Source organism: Biomphalaria glabrata, chromosome 13, assembly GCF_947242115.1.
Source record: "Biomphalaria glabrata chromosome 13, xgBioGlab47.1, whole genome shotgun sequence".
Lineage (NCBI taxonomy): Eukaryota > Metazoa > Mollusca > Gastropoda > Planorbidae > Biomphalaria > Biomphalaria glabrata.
Window position 1 is genome coordinate 6,535,119 of NC_074723.1, and position 26,993 is coordinate 6,562,111.

Consider the following 26,993-nt stretch of genomic DNA (forward strand, 5'->3'; position numbering starts at 1 on the left):
GCTCAATATAATAAAACGTGATCAAAGGTTCGCCAGTGTTCTATATGGAGATGTATTGATGTAGGATTGCGTTTTACTTTTGTTAGCTGTTGTAGCTCAGTCATTGTGACTGTGTGTGGTACGAGGACCGCTCGAGCAGTTAGGTGCCACTAGTAAGTCTGCAACTTGTAAATAAAGGGATAATGGTATGATGACGGAAACATCGATGGGGGAGGCCCGCGTCTCTCCTGTTGGACAAGAAACCAGAACAGTGAAGCCGGCACGATGAGGCGGCCCGGGTCTCTCCTGTCGGACAAGAGACCAGAACAGTGCAGCCGGCACGATGGGGACGGCCCGCTTTTCTCCTGTTGCACAAGAGACCCGAACAGTGCAGCTGCTACGATGGGGGCGGCCCGCGTCTCCTGTCGGGCAAGAGACCAGATTAACCGTGCACAAAGATTAATCCACTCAATAAATGATTAGCCCAACAGGGCCGGGAACAGAATCAGGCCAGTTTCCCGCCCCCCCCCCCCGTGACCAAACGTTCCTGGCGTTGGCCTGCCGAGGCCATCATTGGGCCATCAACTATGCATGAGCTTCATCAATGGCCACGTGGGTGTGATGCTGATTGGGATGAACAGCTACGGGGCACTTTGTCTCCCCTCGCTAAGCCCTGGAGACGATGTGGCACTACTGCTGACTCCTCTAACTAGTTTAAATATGCACGTTGATGACGCCTGGCTAGGATAAATAGCTGACTCTTAACTAGGTAGTAAGACATCTTCTGCCGACTGTAGCATTTCAGGATACAAGTATTGATGAAGGATAGCTACCGATGGCAGTGCAAATAAGTGTATAAAGTACGTGTTATGACAGAATAAGGTTATTGGAGTGTTTGTAAGTAACTGGTTTGTAAATATAAGATATATAAGTAAAGCTGTTTAAGTATAAGATTTATAAGCATACGAATTGTAAGTATAATAATAATAATCTTTATTATCCATAAGGAAATTTGTATTACAATGTGTGCATTACACAAAACAAAACATTATAACTATAGGAAAACCAAAATATACCTTCACACCAGACTCACGGAGGTGTGTGAATATAGCATATTTAAGTATAAGGTATATAAATGTAGGAGGGTATAAAGAGTTGAACTAATTGTCTACAACTACAAATTGTTCACAAATACCGATCATTTGTTAAGATAGGATCTGAACAGAGTTCTACGTTATGTATATAGCATGGAGTTCAATGCACTCTGCATTCAAACCTGAAAGGAAAACAGATTTACGAGATAAATCAATGTGACCTTATCTTCAAGCCTTGTAGAGTCACTGAGTCATGGTGGTGGACACACTATTTCATCATAATCAGCAGATAACAGAAGAGAGATAGTCTACATCAGGCTCTCGTGAAAGGGCACCAGCCCCATACGTACATGAACGCTGTCCAACTAGAGTGAGTAGGCTAACGACCGTCTCACCTCGCGTAACGTAGACAGAGAATCCCTCGGATAGAGATAGGCTGTTCTATATTAACCCAGTTATAGAATGCATTCTTTATATTCAAAGTAATAACAGTAATAACTTTATTAAGAAACGAGGACAGAGGAGAAAAAAAAACAGGCGACAACTTGTTAAAGACATCTCTGTTGGGCAGGCGACAATTTTAAATATAACATATTTTTTTAAAAATTAACAGAATCGAAATGGATAGAAATATTGACTGAGCCAATGACTTATTGAGGAAACAATGACATGTAGATAAGACAATGGCATGTGTTGTCAAGACCCTGCCATCAATAATAGCTGTGTGTCGACACATGTCATGTGAAGAGAATGTTAATGTGTTACCCTAACCTTCCACAGTACTCTACAGCATACCAGTATTCAGCTCTACAGTTCCTATTATTTGATTCAATAGTTTAAAACTTCAAGCCAATAAATACATTGAGATAGTTCTAGATGGCTGCCTGGTCGTGCGGTTTGCTCGCTGGACTGTCGTTCGGATTTATCGACGGTCGAGGGTTCAAACCCTGCCCGCTCCCATCCCCCGTCGTCCTGCGGGAGGTTTGGACTAGGAAGTAAACTATCTTCAACTCTGAAGGAACATCCGAATTATGTAAAACATTTTACAAACGCGGCCTAAATAAACAATAGAATCGAGAGAGTTCGTTAAAAACATTGTAGTGACATAGAGAGTGACATTCTATTGACATTAACTGGACAGGTGTTAGATTCACCTGCTTCAGTGTTGTCATCCAATTTCCGACCATGAAACAAATATGTTATTCGCAAACACAGCCTACCCTACATATAGCAATAGAGTCAAAGTCTTGGCTCTCAACGTATTGAGTACAAACAGTTGCTATTCAAATACGAACATCAGCTGTCCCAGATTGTTTTTTATAACCAGTACCAATGCTCCTTTGATTCAAAGTAATAGCATTTAAATGCTCAGGCACACTTATTCATTATTTAGTCATTCTTACACTGACTTCTAAATAGTTTAGCAAATTAATGAACGATAACTGCGTCGATCATATTACTTTAACCTTGTTGCTTCCCTTGCTGACGGCATTTATAATTTTAACAGACATTCACTATACTTAGACAGAAATACACCGCAAATTTAAAAAAATAAATAGAGAACTTAGAGAGAGAGAGATATTAGAGAGAGAGAGAGAGCGAGAGAGAGAGAGATATTAGAGAAAGAGAGAGAGAGAGAGAGAGAGAGAGAAAGAGAGTTTTCTTTATAAATTAAGTTTGAATAAAAATATTTTAACAAAAAACAAATTCTTGGCGAGAAAAAAATCATGCATGTTTTTTCTTCAAATTCAACCTTTCTACATTTCCATGTACTGGTTAACACCTGTGGTTAAGTAGAGATCTATTAACTCATGACATAAACAAAGGCGAAGCAATGTTCCCTTGTATCTGGGTTCAAGAATTGCGGGCCCCTTTCCCTTAGGTTGAGCTCAACAGAAACCGAATCGACTCTGTATCAATATAGTTACTAAAACGTTTTACAAGCAAGTGTCATTACACTCAATCCAATGATACTCATTTTTTCTTTCTCTTTCATTGAACCCTAATTATTAAAGGCGCTATAAACACAAGGTTGCCACAGCACTGAACGCTGGTTGTAAACATTTTATAAACAAACTTTATTAGGATTCTCAAAGGATTCACTATCACAATGTTTCCCCAATCTTTTCCCTTAATAGAACACTTCGCACATTCTGAGTATTTAGCGGAACACTTTGCTTGTTTTTAGAGAGATTAATTCACATGGTGGCCTACTAGTTAATTATTCCAGTAGTTTGTGGAACATCTATTCAGGCCTCTCGGAACACAGTTTGGCAAAACACTGCCCAATCATTTAATGTTCATCAAGTATCTAGATTCAAAAGACGAAGACACCAAAGTTTCACTCAACTTGTTAAGTTTGAAAACATCTTTACTTTCAACTGAAGCCTAGCAACACTTTGCACAGAGCTCTCGCCTGTCACTCAAGAAACATGATAAATCGAGAGGGGGGAAAAAAAGGTCAGGAGAAGACAATCGGTGAAATACTTTTCAATTGACTTACTGGCCCTTGTGAACATTTTCTTTCACCTGCACCAAGTGCAGACCCCCTGCTCCCCCCCCCCCCAACCACCAGTAGACCAAGAGATCTGCTTCTCCACTTCGCCCCGTGGCAGCAATGAGCCAGGAGAACGCGCCAGCAATTCGAACTCCGAGGAGAGCAGGCCTCTCCCCGCTACCGATGGTTCGGAATGACGACCATTTGTCACGCCCGGGGACCGCCCTGGGCGATGGGCATTGTTACAGACTGCGGGTGCCGTTTTGTGAAGGGAGCCCTCGGGGAAGATGCTCGACCTCTGACTTGTTCAGGTTCCTTTTATGTAATTATAGTCCCGACACGGCACGAGATTCAATGAGCTTCCTTTGTACCAGTGAGTTCTTTCTGGCTTCTTGAAAACTTGAACCTCAAACATAGAACCTTGCGATTAGGAGCATTCGAATGCACAGAACCATATTTAGTAGCAATGCAATGTAAAGAATCAGACTAAGCAAAATTTTATCGCACAGAGCGATTTCACCATTAAGCGAAAACACATTTTGCAATGCATGTAAATTAATGTACATTCACACTGTAAAGTACCAAAGAATACTGCGAAACAAGAAGAAATATATATAGAGAGGTAACAAAACGTTTTGATTATTGGAATGAAAATAATCATAAAAACAGCAAGAAATGTGCTAATTGTGTAAGTCATGTAAAGTATCTTATTAGTTCACCAACATGTCATACGCTGAGGGAGGTAAAGTGGGTTTGTCGTCGTCATGTAAAGTATCTTATTAGTTCACCAACATGTCATACGATGAGGGAGGTAAAGTGGGTTTGTCGTCGTGCTGGCCACATGACACCCTCGTTAACAGGTGGACTTAGAAACATCATGTTATCCTACAATAGGCGGGAGTACATTGAACAGATCATTAAAAAAATAATAATTATTCGCTAACGTTACAAAGATTATCCACAACAGAAGCAGACAAGAATGTACAAGGGAAACAAAGGAAAAGCCAAGGGAGATTATTCCGCTACGTGTTGTTATAAAGAACGCCGATGTGGTGAGACAAGGGAGGTAACAAAAGAAATATACAAGCCATTGCGTCACGATTGTACTCTACTCTACCAAAACCTGTTTACCTGTGTAACTAGGTTGTGACAGAACAATGGAAAGCGATTACGTTCCAAGCTGCACACAGGCATACAGACAGAGGGGGGGGGGGTAGTTTTTATAAGTTTTAATATACATCAATTTGTCGAGTCTAGTGGAGAGATAATCACAAAAGTAGTAGTTATGTTATTTCAAGTTAGAAACATTCAGGTGATAGGAGACAACCCTATATCGAATCATCCTGCAAGTAATAATGCACCCTTATCAGAGACCTTGTCATCTATAGGACAGATGATGTAAAGGTCATCTGTTTCTGTGGCCGACGGTTGACGAGGTTGTCATGTAGCCGGCACAACGTTCGCAATGCACAACGTTCGCAATGCCAGGTAGCCATTAGAGTTGGGCCAGGGGCATCCTTAAAATCCCGAAACTTAGAATCCCAGTCTTCACAGTTATTCGAACCCGAGGCCCCCTCGGTTCGGAAGCCAAGCGCTTTACACTCACACTGCAATATGACATGTTTCAGATATTTTAGATATGTGTGCACGGCGAAGTAAGACGGAAACAGGAGAGAGAGAGGGAGAGAGAGAGAGGGAGAGAGAGAGGGAAATAGAGGGAGGGAGGGAGATAGAGGGAGGGAGAGAGAGAGGGAGAGAGAGAGAGAGGGAGAGAGAGAGGGAGATAGAGAGGGAGAGAGAGAGAAGAAGCTATCAGAAGAGAAAAAGGAAAGAGATTTGTTAGCGTCTGACTGAGACTTATTAAATGACGCAGTGTGATCAAGAACCAAAACTCAAAACTTGAAAACAACAACAAACATCTTTTAACTAACGAGCAGCGTTAAGTCCCTTGTTTCATCTCTCTCAGACCAGTGGTAAAGAACTCCATTATCCTGGACAATGACATCAAACATTCATGTGGATATCGATTTCATGGATTCAATCCATCCATCCTTAGTCAACACACAGACAGTATGCAAAGACACACACACATTCTAACTCAGAGCAGACATATCAAGCACGCACACAGTCTTAACACAGACACCAACCACACACACAGACGTGAAACACACAGACACACAAAACACACACACACACACACACAATGTAACACAGACGTCAAGCACACAGACACACACAAAGTAACACAGACGTCAAACACACACTAACACATCAAACACACACAATGTAACACGGACAGACATCAAGCACATACACACGATGTAACAGACAGACAGACATGAAACACATACACACTGACAACGCGCATACAACACACACAATCTGACACAAAGACAAAGCCGACACACACACAAGGTAGCACAAAACACGAATACACACAACTTAACACACACAGACGCACAATCATATGAGAGATATCAGGCACACACACACACTTCTGTCTAGTTTGAACCTATGATTTATTTCCAGCTCAGCTAGAGGATTACATAAACAAGATTAAACCCCCAGACATACGGCTCAATAATCTTACATTCAAATGCAGAGCGAGTGACGGGGAAAGATCAAAACGTTCAATCAAGGAGCAGTTGGGGGGGGTGGTGTTCAATCGAAAAGAAATGATTTATTGTAAGACATTGGAAAACAAATTTCACTGAAACCAAAGGAAGAGCAACACTGATACGAATAATTTGACATTTCATCAGAGAGTGAGGTAAACATTTATTTATTTTACTGAAATGTATTTAGACTATCTGTAAATGATAAAGACAAACTTTATTTTTGCTGAAGAAACATAACAACTCAACATCAAAAAATACAAATAGCATTTGACTTTTCCAATAAAGCTTGTCTTAATTAATGAGAAATGCAGTATTTCCCGTGGCTAGACTACGCAGCCCCAGCTGTGACCTACATATTTCGCCACGCCCAATACATGACTACAAATGACATTGTTTTTACAGCCCTACGTTTTTCAAACAAAGCCTACGTCTGCTCCTACAGTGAGAACACACGAAATCAAAGTGGCAACAACAAAAACTCGAACCAAACATTGATGTGAATAAAGAAATTGACAGTTTCATTAAAGTGTTTAGAGCTGGTCAGAAACGTTAATGAAGTCGATAGAGGAGGAGGGGGGTGGGAGACAGGGAGAGACTTGAGTTGCAGGGAGGAGAGGAGAGAGACTTGGGAGAGAGGCTGGGGAAAGAGAGAGAGGGTATTGGAAAGTCGTTTCATCTTATTTGAAAACACACCACCGTGGGTGAGATCGATCTGACGTTGATATTAGAGCTTTCGATGAGTCGTTGATTGCCAGATGACTGCATGGCAGTTTCGATACTTCGCAGGCTTGAAAGAGAAAGGAAAACAACGCGAGGGCGCGGGGGGGGGGGGGGGGCTTCTGGGTGAATTCTCGAGATATTTCCAATTGCTTGCAGTCTTGTCACAGTCAGGCGAGTCGAGTACTTGTCAATAAGCCATTTACACGGTTATATCATGAGACAAGGGGAACAAGCAGAAAGGGGAACGGGGGGGGGGACTTGCAGGTGTTGAAGGCCTGGTGTGTTTAGCGCTCGTACTGTCTTTCTTTGTGGCGCGTGGAGTGCAACAGCAACCCAAAGATAAATAAATAAATAAAATAAATCTCTGATACACTCAGAAATAATAAAAGCGGAATTGACTTTAAACTAAAATTATTTATGGCGCATTTAAAAAAAAAAGAAAAAAAAGAGGCTAACACTGCAACCAGAATGGGGCCTGAGCATCAATTAGGATAAGTATAGAAGTCCACCGCAATAAGTATATACACTATGTCAACAAATGGGGCCTGAGCATCAATTAGGATAAGTATAGAAGTCCACCGCAATAAGTACATACACCATGTCCACAAAGTCAAGTGCTGATGACATGCATTATATATATATGTTAGAGAAATAAGAGAAATACAATAGAAACTCTACACTTAATTATTAGTAATCGTCATTGAAGCCGCCGGCGTTGTTAGCTCGGATTTGTATAAAACAGAAAGATAATCTTTCTCTCTCATTACATTGCGACCTTTTCTTAAGAGGGAAAGCCGGCTATGTAACTGTCGCTTCAATCATGAGTGAGGACAGGAATGTCAGAGTCAAGTCAATACAGACTCGCCATTGTGTTTCTTTAGAGGACGGTAGATATTATATGATTGCTAACATATTGAAGTTTAATTATAGTGTAACTCCTATTACCATTTAACCTTTCCTCCCCAAACAATCCATCCTCTTTCTAAACTCTCTTCTTTCTTCTTTCCTTCCTTCTTTTTCCTGTGTACTCCCAGCACTCAAGCCTGGGGATATTAGAAGCAGAAAGGGGAGGTGATTCATGAGCAAATTACCCACGGGAGATAACCGAGACCTCGCCAGTAAGAGTTGTTCCCCGTTAACTGTAAAAAGATTCTGCTAAATGAGAAACAGCTTTTCACGATGCTAACGTCAAGGGGAGGGGTGGGGGGAGCAGAAAGGGGAGATAAATAAAAAAAAAAGCTCCATTTCGGTCTTCCATAGGAGGTGCGCAAGTGGGGGCGCACATAACACACACACACACACAACGATCTTATCTATCAGAAAAAGAACCGAAATAAACAAATAAAAGTAACATGCGGGTAAAAATGTTTAGACATGCCCCCGTGGTCACGTGACACACCCGAATGTTAATTTCTAGGTTGAACATGTGAAGATTGTGCTTATTAACATTCATCAGCGTGTAAGAGCGAACTGATTACAATCCCTCTTCGGAGAGTGTACACTTGTTAAATACAAACAAAAAGTCTTGCGCTCTAGACAATAATAACCGTACTGACGTTACCAGGCAAAGCCTATGATACAAGTTTGATTATTCCAGTCCGTCCGCCATTGGACTAAAATGCTGTAAATGTACTGATCTTGAGCGCCACTTCTCGTAATACCAATGTTCGTGCTGGCCTACTGGTCATCACCCTCTTCAAACACCTGCCTGCCAGTGTCCACTTCATTTAAAGCTTCCAGCCAGAAGCACTGAGGTCAGGTAGTCCACAGCAACCCAAGAACATACTTTTTTTCGTATGTGTTGGTGTAAGAAAATGGGTTTGTTTTATGATGGAACTTTTTAAACACACAATGGAGATGGTCAAGACATTTTGGATCACCGGCAGTGACACACTATTGTTCAGATCACAACCATAGATTGTTCAGCGTCCCTCGATACACTTCTCTCTCACCCAATGAACCAGTGTCTTGGTTTATTTATTCTGACCACACATTCACAAACCAAGAAAACAAGTTTGCTTTGCACGCCATGGTTACTACAGTTAATGTTGCGATTCGCCCTGTGGCGCGGCTATGGTGGGGGAGGGGGGAGAATTTAACCCCCCCCCGTGCCCTCACTTGAGGGGGAACCCAAATGAGTGTTCGAAGTTGTTTTTTTAATTAAATATCAAATATTACGCAAAATGTAAGGGCCTCCAAACAGGTCAAGCCCCCAGGGCCCCCCAAATGATGGCAAATTCCTAGCTACGCCACTGAATTCGAATAAGTCTTAAATGTCCTTACACTTTCCATATCCATATATATATAATATACATATACATACACAACGTTCACCGAGAAATGACCAAAGTATAACATATTTATGTGTCTTAGTGAATGTAACTCGTACAAATTGTACAGGAAAATTATTCATGCTGTGAACTCTAGGTTAAAATCTAGTTGATCGTCTCAGGGTAAGGGCGTAGACACTTGTCTCCTGCTAATGCACGGCCAAATCTACATTGACTATAACCCTGATACAAGTGCACAGGCAAAACGTTCCATGAGAAACAGATGATGTATGCATCTCAGACACAATAGCAGGCTGTTGCGTTCTCCTCCCACTGCAAACTGGATTATGATAGGCACTTCATGCATTATGTCCACACTTCGTCCTTAATTAAAGCATACAAGATAGGCTGGTCCACAATCTTGACCCCAATCCCTTGCTACCTTCATCTTTATATATGTGCCAGAAACGACGGTGTTGGTGGGGGGAGGGGGGGGAGTTCAGGGGCGCATGCTCCTATCTTTCTGAAAGTGTTCTGGGGAATGTTGCACCCTACATGCCGGACTCCCTGACAGCTATCGCGTTGAACCATGTATACAACATGTCAGGCTAGATTCGCAAAGTAAATGAATCCTAGAAGCGAAGCTTTTTTTCCCTCTCGTTTGAGCCATATCTCGGCTCGGATAAAAGTTATTTCCAACGGCTAGGATTTGCTGCATACGCGAGTACTGTCTTCAGAACTCACAATGTGTACGAGAGAGGGGGGCCAACAGACAGAGAGAGAGAGAGAGAGAGAGAGAGAGAGAGAAAGATTGGTGGTAGTTAGAAGAAAAAAAAGAGAAGAGAGAAACATGTGAGGGACACACCTAAATAATATGTAAAATAAAGGACTCGTCTAGAATCAGCAAAGGGGCGAAACTGTCTCATCCCTCGACACTACTTGATTGCAAGAGTTGTGGCTCATAATTCAGACCGCAATGAAGCCAGGGGCTAGCCGGGTGGAACAAAGGTTGATTGATTTCTTTGTGACATAACATTGACTTGCAATGTAAGATTGAAATGTAAGATCGCTATGTATGATTAAGCAATACATCTCTCCTAATACATATGTAAACATGCATTCCTGACGTAAACCCGATATCACTATCTCCAAATAATCACAGACCTTCTCACCAGTAAAGAAGAGAAAGAAACTTTATTTATTACTTATATGTGACCAAGATTAAGTTGGTGCATAGTAGTCCATTTTCACAACGAGGCTATCAATGCAAAAACAAGTAAAACAAGCCAGCAGCACTAGCCCACTTCACGACAGAAACCAACACAACAACATCGTGGTCCAGAAAGTTATATCCCTTTAAAGCTTTTAATTCAACCAAGACTACCCATACCTACATAAATACTTGAGAAAGTCAGGATTTGATCTATGGACCTTAGTTTCACTAGTTCAATAGTATAAGCCGGAACTTGTTTATTGAAACCATTCTGTCTATGGAGTGCTACGTTCTCTCAAACGTTCTTTCAATACAGAATAACATGACATCTAAATGGCATGACATCTAAATGACATAACATCTAAATAGCATGACATGACATCTAAATGGCAAGACATCTAAATGACATAACATCTAAATAGCATGACATCTAAATGGCATGACATCTAAATGGCATGACATCTAAATGACATGACATCTAAATGTTTGTTTAAACTGAGACAACGTATGAGACAATGTTGCATTGAGTTACTGACCACGCCATGAGTCACTGTGACATGTACTAAGTCCAGGGTAGCAACACATGTTAAAGTTCAAAACTCGACATTCCATCGACATGCCACTCTTTGACTCCCGTGAATACAAAAAAAATTACTATCCAATTGAGATAGGGCCTATTCGTTTACAATTCACCAGTGCCTACCCAGAACACACACTTCGAGTTCATTGTTTGTGTTTACAATCCTATGATCGCTGACAAAGTCCCACCAAGCCCTACTTCACCCCGGAGTATTAAAAACGGGAATTCGTGTCGCCATGTGAAATGTGGGAGACAGGAAGTGACGTTTGTCCCCAGGGACTAACACATAAAGTTGTACACAAACACACTGACGGATGAAGAGGGGACATAATCCGATGAAACAACTGACCAGGGCTCGTTATTAAGATACTATTGTTAATTATTAGCATCTGAAGTTGTTGATGGGATATACCTTTCAATGACCACATGCTCATACTAAGTGATTGTAGGCTATTTATAGGTCATTCTAAATGTAAGGGAGATAAGCAGAAAAAATAAATGGGATTGAAAAAAAAAAGGGGGTGGGGCATATGAGAAGAAACCAAAAACTGGGAGTAGTTTGAAAAAGAAAGAAGAGAAACCAAAACATTTAATGAAGACATGAGAGAAAAGTAAAACAATAAGACGAGGTGAGGCAAGGGAGATCAATCCGCGTTGATTTAGGACTACACTGGGTACAGGGTTATTGTTCTTAAAATCATAACTTCTTGTAACTGTTCAAAGCTTGCTCATGGATGGCGTCACTCGCTTCCATAGAGGTCAATTGTGATGAACTGGACAAAACAACCCTCGGGCACTATCGTCCAGCGTGTGGGCAAAACGGTCAGTCCAGGGACAAAATGGAAATCATCTAAACATCCCTTCGACCTGATTAGAATAATGGCCGTGTATCACCTGACCGATTCCCGGAGCTGGTCATTGGTTCGAAGTAATTCCAACTAGGTCAGTTGACCTTCGTGTGAAGCGGGTAGCAGAGACCAAACACTACATGGTTGGAAAGTAATTCCAACTAGGTCAGTTGACCTTCGCGTGAAGCGGGTAGCAGAGACCAAACACTACATGGTTGGAAAGTAATTCCAACTAGGTCAGTTGACCTTCGTGTGAAGCGGGTAGCGCAGAGACCAAACACTACATGGTTGGAAAGTAATTCCAACTAGGTAAGTTGACCTTCGTGTGAAGCGGGTAGCGCAGAGACCAAACACTATATGGTTGGAAAGTAATTCTTGGATCCAGCTAACATAAACAACACGGGTAGAAAATAAAGGCTTAGTGTGTGAGATAGAGAGAGAGAGAAACAACATTTGTTTGAGCGAATCAAAGTTTAGAATTAGATATTTAGCATGTGTGTGTTTAGTGTTAGTTTAAATGCACGTGAAAGCAAAGTACAATGATGAAGTAGCGACTGCCACACTGTACGTAACCAAGGTAAAAAACGAATGTGTGGAAACTAAAGTTTGGTTATTTGTGCCACTCTGTGTGTGTAACATGTCCATCAAGGGGTGGGGGGTGAGATCCCGTAACCTCCATTGATCCGTCCCCTCTGCTAACAAGTGATCAGATCAAAATATTAACACCTTGCAAACCCAATCGATAGAAGAATACAAGAAGTACCAAAAAAAAATCTGTGTGCGACAAAATAGTCTACCGCCGGTACTCCAAAAAAAAAAAGCCAGGCGACCCAAAGGCAGACCACGAATACGATGGCTTGGTGATGTAGAGTTCAGGCATGGAGACGAAGAGAATAAGGAAGATCTGAATGGAAAGGTGTGGACGCAGGCAAGGACCCTTCAAGGGGCTGTAGTGCCAGATGGAGGGATGGATGTGTGTCTTAACAAATGAGAAAAATTACTACTTTGATATGCTGTTAATACAGAGCGATAATTCAACGTTGTAGTGGCTTAGCTAGTTTTATTCACATTTAGACTTCCGGAATTCCGGTAAAAACTTTGAGAGGACATTTAAACTCTCCACTAAAAACTTGAGAGGACATTTAATCTCTTCATTAAAAACTTGAGAGGACATTTAATCTCTTCATTAAAAACTTGAGATGACATTTAATCTCTTCATTAAAAACTTGAGAGGACATTTAACCTCTTCAATAAAAAACGTGAGAGGACATTTAATCTCTTCATTAAAAACGTGAGAGGACATTTAATCTCTTCATTAAAAAATTGAGAGGACATTTAACCTCTTCAATAAAAAACGTGAGAGGACATTTAATCTCTCCACTAAAATCTTAAGAGGACATTTAAACTCTCCACTAAAATATTGAGAGGACATTTAATCTCTCCACTAAAATCTTGAGAGGACATTTAAACTCTCCACTAAAAACCTAAGAGGGAGTTCGATACCAAAACTGTAGCGTCATTGTAATGAGTAGTCTGAGAGTCTAATGTTAAGACGCAAACAGATTTTTACTACAAGCAAAGGTTTGGATATTCGAAGTTTCTGCTTGTAACAACAAGTCTCCAAGTACAGTTAATGGCCAGAGCTACAGACCTATCAGTATCCAAGAGCTGGTGTATTCATACACGAGGCCCCGTACGTGAGACACCAACGTGTCTAGAACTAGACACAACATTTGGACATTCACAGACTCGAATGTATTGTCTGACCTCGACAAGTCTGCTCGCTGCTCGGAGTTCACGAGAGAATGTTTTGCTTGCAATAGTCACACGGACACTCGCTCTACTGTTGACTATAATGTTCATGTTTGTATATAATGATAGAACATTATACAACGATACAACATATACTGAGTACATAAGCCCATTCAGATTGAAAGGCATCCATTCACACGATCCAACACACACACACACACACACATTCCAAGTAATGTAACACAACACTTCCGACGATCGACACATATTCATAATTTCAATTTAGCTAACACACATACCTCATATACACTCCCACTAATGCAACTTCACACTAAACACGGCCACTCATGATACAACACGTACACAACTGAAATAATCGGCGACAGACACCGGCAGACATCTGTTGTCTCACTGCTTTGTCTCAATGGCGATGTTCAGCTGTGACACAGACGCAATGCACACCATAGAAAGGTTACCCGATGACAAAGAATATTTTTTTTAAAAAGCCCTGAAACAAAAATGCTATGGAATTTAATATAAGACACATACACTGAACTGCAGACGTCTCCAATGCCGAGATAGTTGACTACTGAGCATTCAGAACTTTCAGGATTTTGGTGATTAGGGCCGGAGCATGGATTCAAACCCACGAGGAGTGCATTAGTGGCCGTAGGGTCTTATCCTCCATACCACACCGCTTAAAAAGTTATGTACAGTGGCACTGTGATGTAATGTCAACACCTAAATATACATGTCTTACAAAACACAATGATCTACTGCAATAGACCAACCCCGGCAACTATTGAGCAATTAATTGATAATTAAAGGAGAGCAGCCACTTTAACCCGTTCCTACCCGACGCGTCAAATTACACCCAGTGGATGTTTTTTTTAAAGAAGCTACACATGATTGTAGTTTTCTGGTGAAGCGTGAGTGGGTTAAAGTGAGTGAAGCACTCCTGAACAAGAAGATCATCTTAAAATCCTTATGAACGTTGCTCGTTGAACTAGCATAGGCCCAGCTTTCTACAGACTCTACAAATCTATCAGCAAACACATTTCAATAACGGTTCAAGTCTTCTCCGTCAGCCTTACTCTCGCCCTCCCATCGACCAGGCCAACATCAAACATTTTGACAGATGGTCGGTAATAAAGACAGGAATGAAATGGAGACGACTCGCCCTAGAGAGCTCACAGAATCCAGACAACTCGAATCAGTCATGAACCCATACCGTGAGCATTTCGAATCACTTATGAGTCAATAACAAGGACACCTCGAATCACTGGAGATTCCCTCGAGGACACAATGATAATTCTAACACAATTAAATAAATTATTTCTTCTAACTATTATATATCAGAATAATAACAATCTCGCTTGTTATAACATCTTTATTATATTTATATATGGCTATTTTTTTAACCTTCGGATTTCAAAACTATCAATCAAATCTGTTTTTTTCCCCTCTCTTTCAGCATATCTCGGCACAAATGCTATAAATACTGAAACTGTCTGGCCATCATATTGCTTGTTCAAATGTATTTCTTAGACCGGTTATTTATTTACTAGCCCAAGTTTCTCCAGCGGTGCTGTCTAGAGTTGGGATTCAAACCCCTCCCAGTTTCATTTTAATTTCTCTAGTTATAACACCTAGGCCTGGTTCAATTGGACAGTGAGGGCAGAACAAAGCTGTGTTTTACACTGTACAGACTGGACACATGCGCCTCTGTTTACAGAGTAAGAACCCTCAACACTTAATCTTATCAAGACATCGAAGGAGGGCACCACCGACTGCGCGAGAACTGCTGAAGTGAGCTCCGGAGATAGGGGAAAGCAAGAGAGATGGATCACTCCGGCTTTACGTCAAGAGCCTCGGAGTATTGATCTGTTTCACTGGCACCTTACTCTCTTTGTTCAATAACTCCTCACTCTCTCTCTCTCACTCTCTTGTTAGTTTGTATCTCTCCCAGACTTCTATCACTCATTCATTTCAGTGCCTTCAGCTTACATTAAAGTCATTGCCTCTTTTTCTTGTCCTTATTTACTCCACCCACCTCATCATCTTTCAGCTCTCTATTTCTCTCTTTCTATATTTCTCTCTCTCTCTCTCTTTATTTAGTCCCTCCTATTGTGTTCCAGACCCTCCCCTTTTCCTCTCTCTTGTTACATTCACTTCCTTATGTACTTTCTTCTGTCTTCTGTCTCCTCCCAAATGTACAGTAAACACCCCATTGTTCTGTCATTATACTATTTCAAAAGCCAATACACTGAGTGTGTACATAAATATAAATAATAATTTAATAAACCAGTATAATAAATCCCCCCTTCAAATGCAGACTGTCTAAATAGTTGTTAACTGCATCATTTTTTTTTTGATAATCAAAGTTATTGATTTCACATGGCCAGAAAACAGGGAGTGCGTTTCAACCCTGACCACATGTTCAAAAGTTTTAAAAATTTTAATTAAACTTTTTAGTTAGTAACTAAAAAAATCAATTAAACTACGATTGTAACTAAACTTTTTTTTCTAGTTAAACAATGGCCTTAACTAATTTGTTTTAGTTCACTTTTGCCCATCACTAATAATAAACCAGTATAAAAAATCCCCCCCCCCTTTCACAGTTACACTGAAGAATTAGAAAGTAGTACAAAGTACTCTATCCGTCAACTCCTAAAAAACTAACAAAATCAATGTTTAGAAAATATTTGCACAAACTTTAATTTAAATAAAGACAAAGAAAAAATAGAAACCTATTTTTGTAGTCAAGAATGACTATATAGGTAATAGCACTATATACACCGAGTAGTATCTCTATCGGAGGCACAGTGGCTGAGTGGTAAAGCGCTTGGCTTCCGAATAGGGGGTCCCGGATTCGAATCGTGGTGGGCGCCTTTGAGTCCACCCAGCTCTTATGGGTACCTGACATTGGTTGGGGAAAAGTAAAGGCGATTGGTCGTTGTGCTGGTCACATGACACCGTCGTTAACCATAGGCCACATAAACATAACCTTTACATCATCTGCCCTAGAGACCATAAGGTCAGAAAAGGGAGCTTTACTTTTTTTTTCATCTCTATCAATGGTAACTCTATGATGCCTGGATTTTCTCTATCTATGCTGATATTTCAAAACAATTAATAAATCACAAAAATGACTAAACTTAGTACCATGTATTGTTTATTCCCTATCATATATCCAATATCACAATCAAGTGTAGTGCCCTGTATGACTGTACGTCTTCAACAAGGTAGATCTAGATTACATCTAACTGCCAGCTATTGTATTGTAACTCTATTCCAGGCGGCACCCCGAACATTCAGAAATCGGCTTTCAAAAAATTGCCAGTGATATTGAGTACAATCGAGTTCAACTCAAATAGTGCACCGGCTGAAATAAAACCCTACCAAAACTTGAGAGGGGGCCATGCATTGTTGGTCTGTGTGCCTGTCTCAAGGAGCCGCCACAAGACAAACAAACACGAGAGGATCCCCTTGCCCCATCCTGCCAGGAGCTAGGTACAATATAAACAAACGATACAAATCACTCCAAATAAACTGTCTCTCCCCTCACTCCCTGAGCTCATTCGCCTCCTTAAAATTTTACCTCCCCTTTTTTTTTAATTGGTGACATAATCCAATCCCTGTTTAATCGTTGCCGCTACCTCCCATTACGTGTCGATTACACCATTGTGCAGCGATACATTTTAATAACAGCATTAAACATAACAGCTCAAGTCAAAACACAAACTAGGCATAAACGTTTTTTTCACACATATCTTGATTCTGGCTCACGGATTTATCCGTCAGACCCTGGCAAGCACTTATCTCAAACATATACAATCTAGAGAATCTTGTAATACTCAATAAATACACAGTTTTGTCGCATATTCTACAGACTCTATACAAATGAACTGTCAATCAACTGGGTATGGAAGTTCACTCACTCATCATTAGAAACCAGAATCTGCTTTTCAATCAGTCAGTGCACACGTTACTACTTTATAGCTGGAGCCACTGAGGACTGATCGGGCAGGAGGGGATGGAGAGAAAAAGAGAGAAAGAGGTGATAAAAATAGGCGCGGGGGGGGGGGGGAGAAAGAGAAACACCTGAATAGCGAGAGAGTGAAAATAAGACTTGGTGGAAAAGTGGAACCGAAATTAGGACAGATTGGGTCAGCGATTAATAGCGATCCAATTGCCATCCTATCCTAGATTCAGTACCTTTCGACAATTGCCATCCTATCCTAGATTCAGAACCTTTCGACAATTGCCATCCTATCCTAGATTCAGTACCTTTCGACAATTGCCATCCTATCCTAGATTCAGAACCTTTCGACAATTGCCATCCTATCCTAGATTCAGAACCTTTCGACAATTGCCATCCTATCCTAGATTCAGAACCTTTCGACAATTGCCATCCTATCCTAGATTCAGAACCTTTCGACAATTGCCATCCTATCCTAGATTCAGAACCTTTCGACAATTGCCATCCTATCCTAGATTCAGTACCTTTCGACAATTGCCATCCTATCCTAGATTCAGAACCTTTCGACAATTGCCATCCTATCCTAGATTCAGTACCTTTCGACAATTGCCATCCTATCCTAGATTCAGAACCTTTCGACAATTGCCATCTGTGACAAGTCAAAAACTCGCTGTCAGAGTCACTCTAAATTATCACAGCATTAATTATTATTTTTCCTTATTTATTTATTTTATTTTAATTATTTCCCCATCCTACCCCCAAATTCTTCACCCACGCCACCTTTTCCGCTCCAGGCTAGACTTAGTTGACCACATTGGAGATAGCTAAAGCGCGTCCTTTCATTTATCTGCCCTTGATCGGGGAAAGGTAAACACACAATCTCTTTTGTCTTATCCGCCGGATGTCTGACTGACGGTCGCGGTTGACACCACCTTGGTTTGAACGCAAGCTAATCCTTCTCCCCCCCCCCCCACGTCTCTCTTTGATCTAAGAGATTACACGGGTCAACACACCGCGTGATACTCCAAGGTGCGGCTCTTGTCGGACTTCACCCACGTGTAAGCTAATTCTTAGCCTAGGACATTTCCTGTGTCCGCTCACATTTTCCAGGCCTTTGTATATAAAGTAAATTAAATAAAGTCAGACTCTCTCTTTCTCATTCGAGCTGAGCTATCGAGTCTGGACTATATCACTTATTCTTTCTCCTAGAGGAATACCTGGTGGTAAGCCGAACTTAATCACAAGTTCCATCTTAATTACTCTGTGTATATTTCCATTGGATTTTATCATGTGTATTTTGCCTAGTTCATTTATATTTAATTAGTGCATTGTGTATTTCTCACTGGCGTAAGTAGAAAACATAAACATGTCCTATGTATTTATTTATGTATTGCGTTAATCTATTAATGCTACGTTGCTCAATTGATCGTTGATGCAACCATGTATATATTTGTACATCTTAGTCTATTTCCTTTATCTCGGTTGATCGCCTTGATAATTTTACTAGCGCACTGATACTGCGTTAAGAGAAGATATATGAATTATCTCCCCTTTACTCATTTTACTCTAATGAGAGTTGCGCCGCTTGAAGGGACATTCAAGCACGCTCCATTGTTCTCGACCCACGGTCATATGCAAACAAAGCGTCTCGGTCGCTGATCACCGCCCAACTCCCCCCCCCCCCTTTTCCTTTCTCTATCCACCTGTGTTGTTTATTTGAGATTATTATTTCCCCTTCTGTGTACATTTTTATATTATTACGTTCCCTTTTATGTACATTTGCATATTGCTACTATTGGCCATCTATTTTCCAAATCCCATTTGTCATCATCTCCCCACTATGCTCTAAAGCAATTTTACCAATCTGACGAATGCACCTCAGTCGAGGGCATCGATAAGATGTATGAGAGATATGCCCTAACTTGTCTTTATTTATCCGCAGCCTCCCTCAGGTGTCTGCCTATTTATCGGATTACTTACCTGCCTATTTGCCTATTGGCCTATCTATGTGCTTAGTGCTAATCAGCGCTGCACTTGCCTAGTTGCTATCAAGAATCACCTATTGCCTATTTATCGGATTACTTATCTGCCTATTTGCCTACTGGCCTATCTATGAGCTTAGTGCTAATCAGCGCTGCACTTGCCTAGTTGCTATCAAGAATCACCTATTGCCTATCTATTTGCTATTTGCTGTTCAGTATCTACTCGACGCCACTCAACTACTGCCTATGTGTTTAGTGCTATTCAGCGCTGCATTTGCCTATTGAGATCTACTCAACTCTACTACTTGGCGCTATCGGCATTGCCCGCCTATTCGACAGCCCACCTGTCATCTTATTAGGTGCGACGTCCCTATGGACTCAGGTCTGTGCGAGACGTCATAGCTACGCCAACCCTCTGCAACTCACTGGACATATCCTGTCAACTACGCTGCCCACGGCAGATCAGCTCTGCCCGCAGTAACCTTGTGCCCACGGTAGCCGGCCACCCGCCCTACTGTGCCCACTACAGATATTAGATTTTGGGGATTGAGACTCCACAAGAACTATATCGCCGGCGTCCCTCTATCCGCTAGAGCGCCACCTCCAGCTGCAGAACCTCAAGCCAGGACACAGCCAGCTGCGACATCAACAGGAATACCAGCTAAGTCAGAGGACAAAGTGACATACTCTCTTATTATGTGCAAGAGTGATGATTAAACATAGGATATACTAGAGATAGATGCAAACCCTCCCCCTTTTTATTATTATATGTACATTTATGTAAATAAATATCCTTTATTTTAACTTTTGTATCTATCTTTCATTGCTTTGTCTCGTTGCGTGTCTGCTCCCGATTCACATGCTGATAAGTGGGGGTGTGATTGCTTTCAAAAATAATCATCCCCTAGACATAAAACGTGCCAAACACACGTCACATTTCCCCACCTGTCACACCATCCTATCCTAGATTCAGAACCTTTCGACAATTGCCATCCTATCCTAGATTCAGAACCTTTCGACAATTGCCATCCTATCCTAGATTCAGAACCTTTCGACAATTGCCATCCTATCCTAGATTCAGAACCTTTCGACAATTGCCATGCACTAGATGTCCTGAAAACTCATCAGCGGAACTAATCAAACCCTCGCGAGAACATAAGTCACACGAGACTTTCAGCCAATCAGGCAGCACAGAAACAGTCACATGGAACGAGGCGGGAGAGAGAGAGAGACAAAAACTTTTCCGAAGGTTCAATTAGTACACTGACACCGACACTGCCAAGTCAACAATGTCTGCCACTCGCACGTACGGCTAATGCCATCTTAACTAAGAGAAGATTAATGTAAAGGTCAATCAAACGTACGGGGTCAAATATTAATAGGTCTTTAGTCCAGTCAAGCAGAACTAAACTCAAGACGAGAAATAATTGCCAACATACATTTCTATATAAATATACATCCGATGTGTCATAGATATCCAAAAGGCGAAATGCTTGTCTAAAACGCCAGTTATTACAAAAAAAAAAAAAAAAAAAAGGATCTTCTAACTATATTTAAGGGGAAAGTAAAAAAAAAAAAAAAAAATCAGAGTGGGATCAAATGAGATGGCGCGAACACGCAGCCAAAAAAAAAAAGTAAGTGCAGAAGATCATAGATTCCTTCAAGATAGAGACGTATTAGACAGTGTAAGACACGAGCAGACACGAGACGAGACAGTGGCGTACTCACGGTGTAGCTCTCTATCCAATGTCAAGTGGTGGTAGACACTGCCAGGAACCTCAGACAGGCGAAAGAACCATTTAATCCCAACCATCAGCGTGTCTCGTTTAGTCTACAAAAAAACAACAAAACGTCATTAAAAAAAAAAAGACACTGAGGTACAGGCAACGCATTTAATAAAAACGAATCAGACAATAGATAATACCTTATTCTACATACACTCTCTTTTTCCTCCTCCCTCTAAGGTATTTAATAAAGGGTGGCTAAAAACTGCGGTTGGGGGGGGGGGGGGCATTCTACTACAGCATTAAGTGATTGCTGTACAAAACCGTTTCGGTTGTAGAGTTTTGGATAAGTCTTCAAGCCAGTCTGGGCGATGAATGATACTTTTACCACCCAAAACAAATTCACTTATTCCAGGAGTCAGTCCTGTTACTAAGTGGTTAATAAATAACTAGTAACTGCATTAAAACTCGTGGTACCAAACAATGAATATGAGTTCTAAATAGAAAGGATTTATTTAGCCTCATGATTTATTTTTAGAGAGATGTACAACTCTTTTGAAGTCCTAGCAAACGTTACAACATTCTAATACTAAGAATGGCCTGTAAAATTAAAAAAAAACAGTGCCAGAGTTGCACATGCCAGTACTCACCAGATTAAATCTCTGAATGGCGCACACGAAGTAAGGTTTGCCTTTCTCACGGTTCTGTAAGTAGGCAGTATCTGAAAGAGAAACAAGCAGTAGTGAGCTAGTGAAACAATATCACTCAATGTGGAGTGAACTAGTGAAACAATATCACGCAGTGTGTAGTGAGCTAGTGAAACAATATCACGCAATGTGTAGTGAGCTAGTGAAACAATATCACGCAATGTGTAGTGAGCTAGTGAAACAATATCACGCAATGTGTAGTGAACTAGTGAAACAATATCACGCAGTGTGTAGTGAGCTAGTGAAACGATATCACGCAATGTGTAGTGAGCTAGTGAAACGATATCACTCAGTGTGTAGTGAGCTAGTAAAACGATGTGACTCGAGATGCGAGACTGAAAGAGATGCAGTGTGGTAATGGGGGGGGGGGGGGGCAGACACTTCACAATCAACTCTAAGACCGGCCAATGTTTGACTTTTATCCACGGCTCTATTAAATAGATTAATAACCCAATTCAAAGTTACACTAAATATAACAGCTCGTTAAGTCCAAAGGAAAGATCGCCAGTAAAATAAAAAGTTTACAAAGACAGTTGGTGTGGAAACACAAACTCAAAATCTGCCTCCGAAGAGGTCCACCCAGGCAGGTACAAAGGCAGGTATCATTATTTTCAGAAAGAAGATCAGAATGAAATTCTATCAAAGACAAATGACAGAGAAGAATTGAGAAAGAAGGTTGACAGATCTTGTGTGGTGCCCCATCGGTCCAGCAGACCAAAGGAAAGGTGAAAGTGAATGTGAAGTTAGATGTGAACCTGGCCTAACTGATGTCTTATAATGAATATCTAATTGATCTAATTGTTTTGTAAAAGATCAATCTCTTATTCAAATCCTCAACAAAAAAAAAATATTTCAGTAGAAAAAAAACATTTTCCTTTAGATTAGTATTCTCTAATCCTAGCACAGTGCTGCAGTTCACGCGATAATATGAAAAACTACTTATCAATAGTTGTTTTGAATTATGTCCAATTTATATGCATACTAAATAGATTTCTTCTCTTTAAAAAAAGTAAAAAAAAAATTGCGTGAGTAAATGTAGTAGTTAGTATGACAGAACTTAACTAACTTAGCAATACAAATGTAAATTTTTAAAAATTGCAGAAATGTGTTACAAATATGGCAAATAATCATCTCCCCCAATAAAGAGCCTCCGGTGTTTGTTTCTACTACTAGTGAGGATTTGTAAAAGTGGTGTAATTTTTATGATAAAAAACTGTTTGCATAAGTGATTTAAAAAAAAAATGATTTTTCGCTTTCAGAAAAGAAAAAAAGTAGCCTTTTCATCAAAACTTTGAATGGTCTAAAATATTATGGGGGATGTCAGATTTTCCCTATCTTTTCTAGTTGACGAGATCTAAACGGTGAGTACGGACGGAAATTCCACACAAAACTAATAGCGTCTTTTCCCTTTCGGGGGCCGCTAAAAAATAATATTAAAAAATTAACCCATCCATTGTAAAAGCGATGGTGACAGACATTTATGCTGCTTGCCTGCTCACTGACGTCATTAATCTGCATTTACGAAAGATTTCGCACCGCGCTGCAGAACTGTAGGCCATTCAACAAGGAGTGAAACATAGGGTGGAATCATAAACTCGTCATCTAAAAAGCATTCAAATAGAAAGTTCGTTCAGCCTTGCATGAATCGGGCACCTTCATTGTGTTTGTGTCAAAATATTTTGAACTTGAAGATTTTCGTTGATATAGTATTATTTCAATGGACCTCATTCACCAATCGTAAACAAACAACATTTAGCCACGTGGTTCTCTATCTCTTCTCTACAAAGTACGTAATACACACAGGCTGTCACGTGACACGTTTTTTTTCCCGTTGTTTTATCAATATTATCACGTGGCTAAATGTAGTTTATTTGCGATTGGTGAATGAGGTCCATTCAGGGCCGGTCTTAGGCCACTGCAACTTATGCGGTCGCAAAGAGCCCCGCGCTTTCATAGGCCCCGCGCTAATTCTATGTGTAACTATCAATTTCAAAATATATGAGAAAAATTCCTGGAAATGTCCTGCACTTATTAAAATCTCCTGAAAACTCATAAAAATCTCCTGAAAAATAGACAAAATTGTCATTTGTGTGTGTCATTCATTACGGAAAACGCCAATCCTACGCGCGATAAAAAAAGGCGTTGTCAGCTTTCATGTAATAAAATGTGATAATCGAACGAATTTTCCCCTTAACCTGAGGTTCCAATACCTTATTTACTTTTATAGTCACTTGCATATAAATATGTCATAGGTTGCAAGATTCGTAAAGTAAAGTTAACTTGATCGCATATTTCTACTTAGAAAAGAATGAATAAAATGCAAAGTCGAATTAAATTTCTAATACAAAATCTTAATTTTCACTTATTATCCTTATTCTCACCCAGACAAGGCCCCGCGCAATCATTTACGCATAGGGCCCCGCAATCGCTTGGACCGGCCCTGGGTCCATTGATTAAGAACAAATGATTATTTTAATATGATATTGGAGTTTGAATAAAACATTTAAAAAAAAAAACAACCTATAGACAGTTAACAATCTCTGGACTGCTCTCTTAATTCTGCATATTTTCTCTCGTTGAAAATGTTTTTTTAGTGTTGTCATGTTATAGAATGTATACATCAAGCTTAACCATAACGTTTTTATCTCTCAGCTGCGGTTTTAACAAGTTGCCATTGACCTTGAGCTGTCTATAAAAGTGTCCTTACATAAAGTTTGATGCTAAATAAACAGCTCAATGAAAACTAATCATGATACTAGTACGAAATTAAAACGAAATGTAGCTTAAACTACAGTTTCTTCACTGCAATCCCAGAGAAGGAGAAAGAGAGACAGACAGGCAGCAAAAGAATGCAACATAACAATTTACAACAAAACAACAAAACTTGTTACAAAACAAGGAGCTCTTTTTCTTGATTCTCAGACAACTCCAGATATGAAGAAGAAAAAAAAGGGGGGAAGGGTTAAAGGGTAAGACACAAAGAGAGATTGTGGGATAAAAAAAAAAAAAGAACTGCTTGAAACAAAAGCTCGACACCGATATATAATTTTTAATGACAAAAAAAATGTCATAAACAAATCATGCTAACTAAAATGTGCTACATGCTAATTAAAATGCGCTACACAAAGAAGCGATATTATACAATGGTCTTCATTTAGTCTGCAGTTATATTCCACTGTCGCTACAGTACCATATTTACAACACGATCTGAAAATCAAAGGCTACATCCGATCTAGTTTCTCCCCCCCCCCCCCGCGTGAGGAGTACGTTCCTCCCATGTCTCTGTCACTCTCTGAATTACAATCCCTCCAATTTCGATAAAAAGAGACCCAATCACTTTTTGTCAAGTCCCACGGAGATGTGCAGCGCTAAATTTAGAAACCATGTGACGTCACACACACACACACACACACACGTTGAGACGACGGTTTTAGCGAGGCCCAAGATCAAGTAAGCGAAATAGGACGTCATGTTTTGATTTTCCTTTCTTTAAGAGACAGGTGGGGGGGGGGGGGCAGCGGGCAGAAGACACAGCTTGCGTCACTGGAGCTACAAGTTTGAATCCACAATTAATTATCCCAACGAACCAGCAGATCCAACTTGATGCCATGGAAACTTAAATCTAAGACCAATGTTAGAAGAGCCGCTAAGACCATGTCCAAAACACACACAACCTTATCTTATCTTATATAATACAGACGTTACTTCAAAAAAGATGATTACGTCCTACCACGCACCCACCCCGATCCCAAATAGAAGTACACTTCAGATATGTTTTGTTAATAACAAAAAGTCTGTAGATACACAGGCACCAAGTTCTTTGAATCAACAGATTCATGAAGCTTCTAGATTTTCTAATTCTACAAATTAACACACACTGGAATAAATGCTTGAAAGCCTCTTTTAAGAATTTAAAAAAAAAATATTTTTTTTTTACAATTTTAATATTTATTTTGTTAACTTGCAATCTCTTCTTGATGGATTAGTTTTTTTAGAACTTTGAGAGCTTAAGAGCTTACGTATACATTTGATGAAATAAATTACTAGCTGATTGGCCACACTAAGAAAACTGGTTTGAATGTTATAATTTCTCAAAATATCATCTCAAAATTAGACACGCTTTTAGATATTTCTATATATTTAGTAAAGAGCTGAATTAATAAATAGGCAATTCATGAACTTTGTGAGCAGCGTCTTAAAGTTGACATAAAGCCGAACAGTACAAGAGTTACTTGATTATGAAAGCTCAGGGGGAAAGATCCTTGCAATGTAGAAGTCTTACAAGAAAGAGGAATTTTTTTAAAAATGTATTCTTTGTTTAAATCTCACAAACTGTTTCAAGTATTCAAGTATTTTGAATTCTTTCTCAACTCACTGAAAATTAATCGGGGGGTGGGGGGGTATCTAATTAAATGAAAATATAAAACCTAAAATGACATGTCCGTCAACAAGCTGAACAAGACTTGTCGTCCCCCAAGATTTGGTGCGATGCCCAATGATACAGGTCAATGCCATTAACCGGGCAGACGTTCAGTGATGTACGAAACAATGTCACACGAGGACAATAAAAAGGGTCTAGCCAATGTAACTTAACACCCGTGCAGTGAGGTCGTTGAAACATAATGTCTGACCTCCACATGCAAAGTCACAACAATGCAACATAGTATCTGGCCTTTACAAGTAGAGTCAAGTCAAAGAAACGTAATGATCAAAAGAGAGATGCAAGGTCGGGTCAAGGTCATACTACTTTGATTCAGATGAAAATGTTAAGAACTCACTCAGTGATATCAGTTGATAAAATAATATAACCCTAGATATGATGCGGACGACTCATTGAACCCTGACACTTGAGACCAAAACAAAACCAAAAAGTTAATTGGACCGTTTCCTTAAGAGCGCAATTCAAAAAATAAAATGATTAAATCAAAGAAAACCAGATAGGTAATCAATAAGATGTATTATATTGTTACGTATTTCTGAATCTTCTGGCTAGATGTATTAGTTGGCACACAAATAAAAACACAGCA

General features: G+C 40.1%; 1 protein-coding gene across 6 annotated transcripts in view; it reads right to left on the minus strand.

Moving 5' to 3' along the window:
- LOC106072847 (arginine-glutamic acid dipeptide repeats protein-like) overlaps positions 1-26,993 on the minus strand; it is a 204,825-nt gene that overhangs the window by 96,644 nt on the left and 81,188 nt on the right. For all 6 annotated transcript variants that reach the window (XM_056008937.1, XM_056008938.1, XM_056008936.1 and 3 more), the window contains 2 exons: positions 21,910-21,980; positions 21,264-21,366 (listed from right to left, as the gene is read on the minus strand). In XM_056008937.1, the coding sequence (XP_055864912.1) occupies positions 21,264-21,366; positions 21,910-21,980 (174 nt within the window). The remainder of the gene's footprint in view (positions 1-21,263; positions 21,367-21,909; positions 21,981-26,993) is intronic.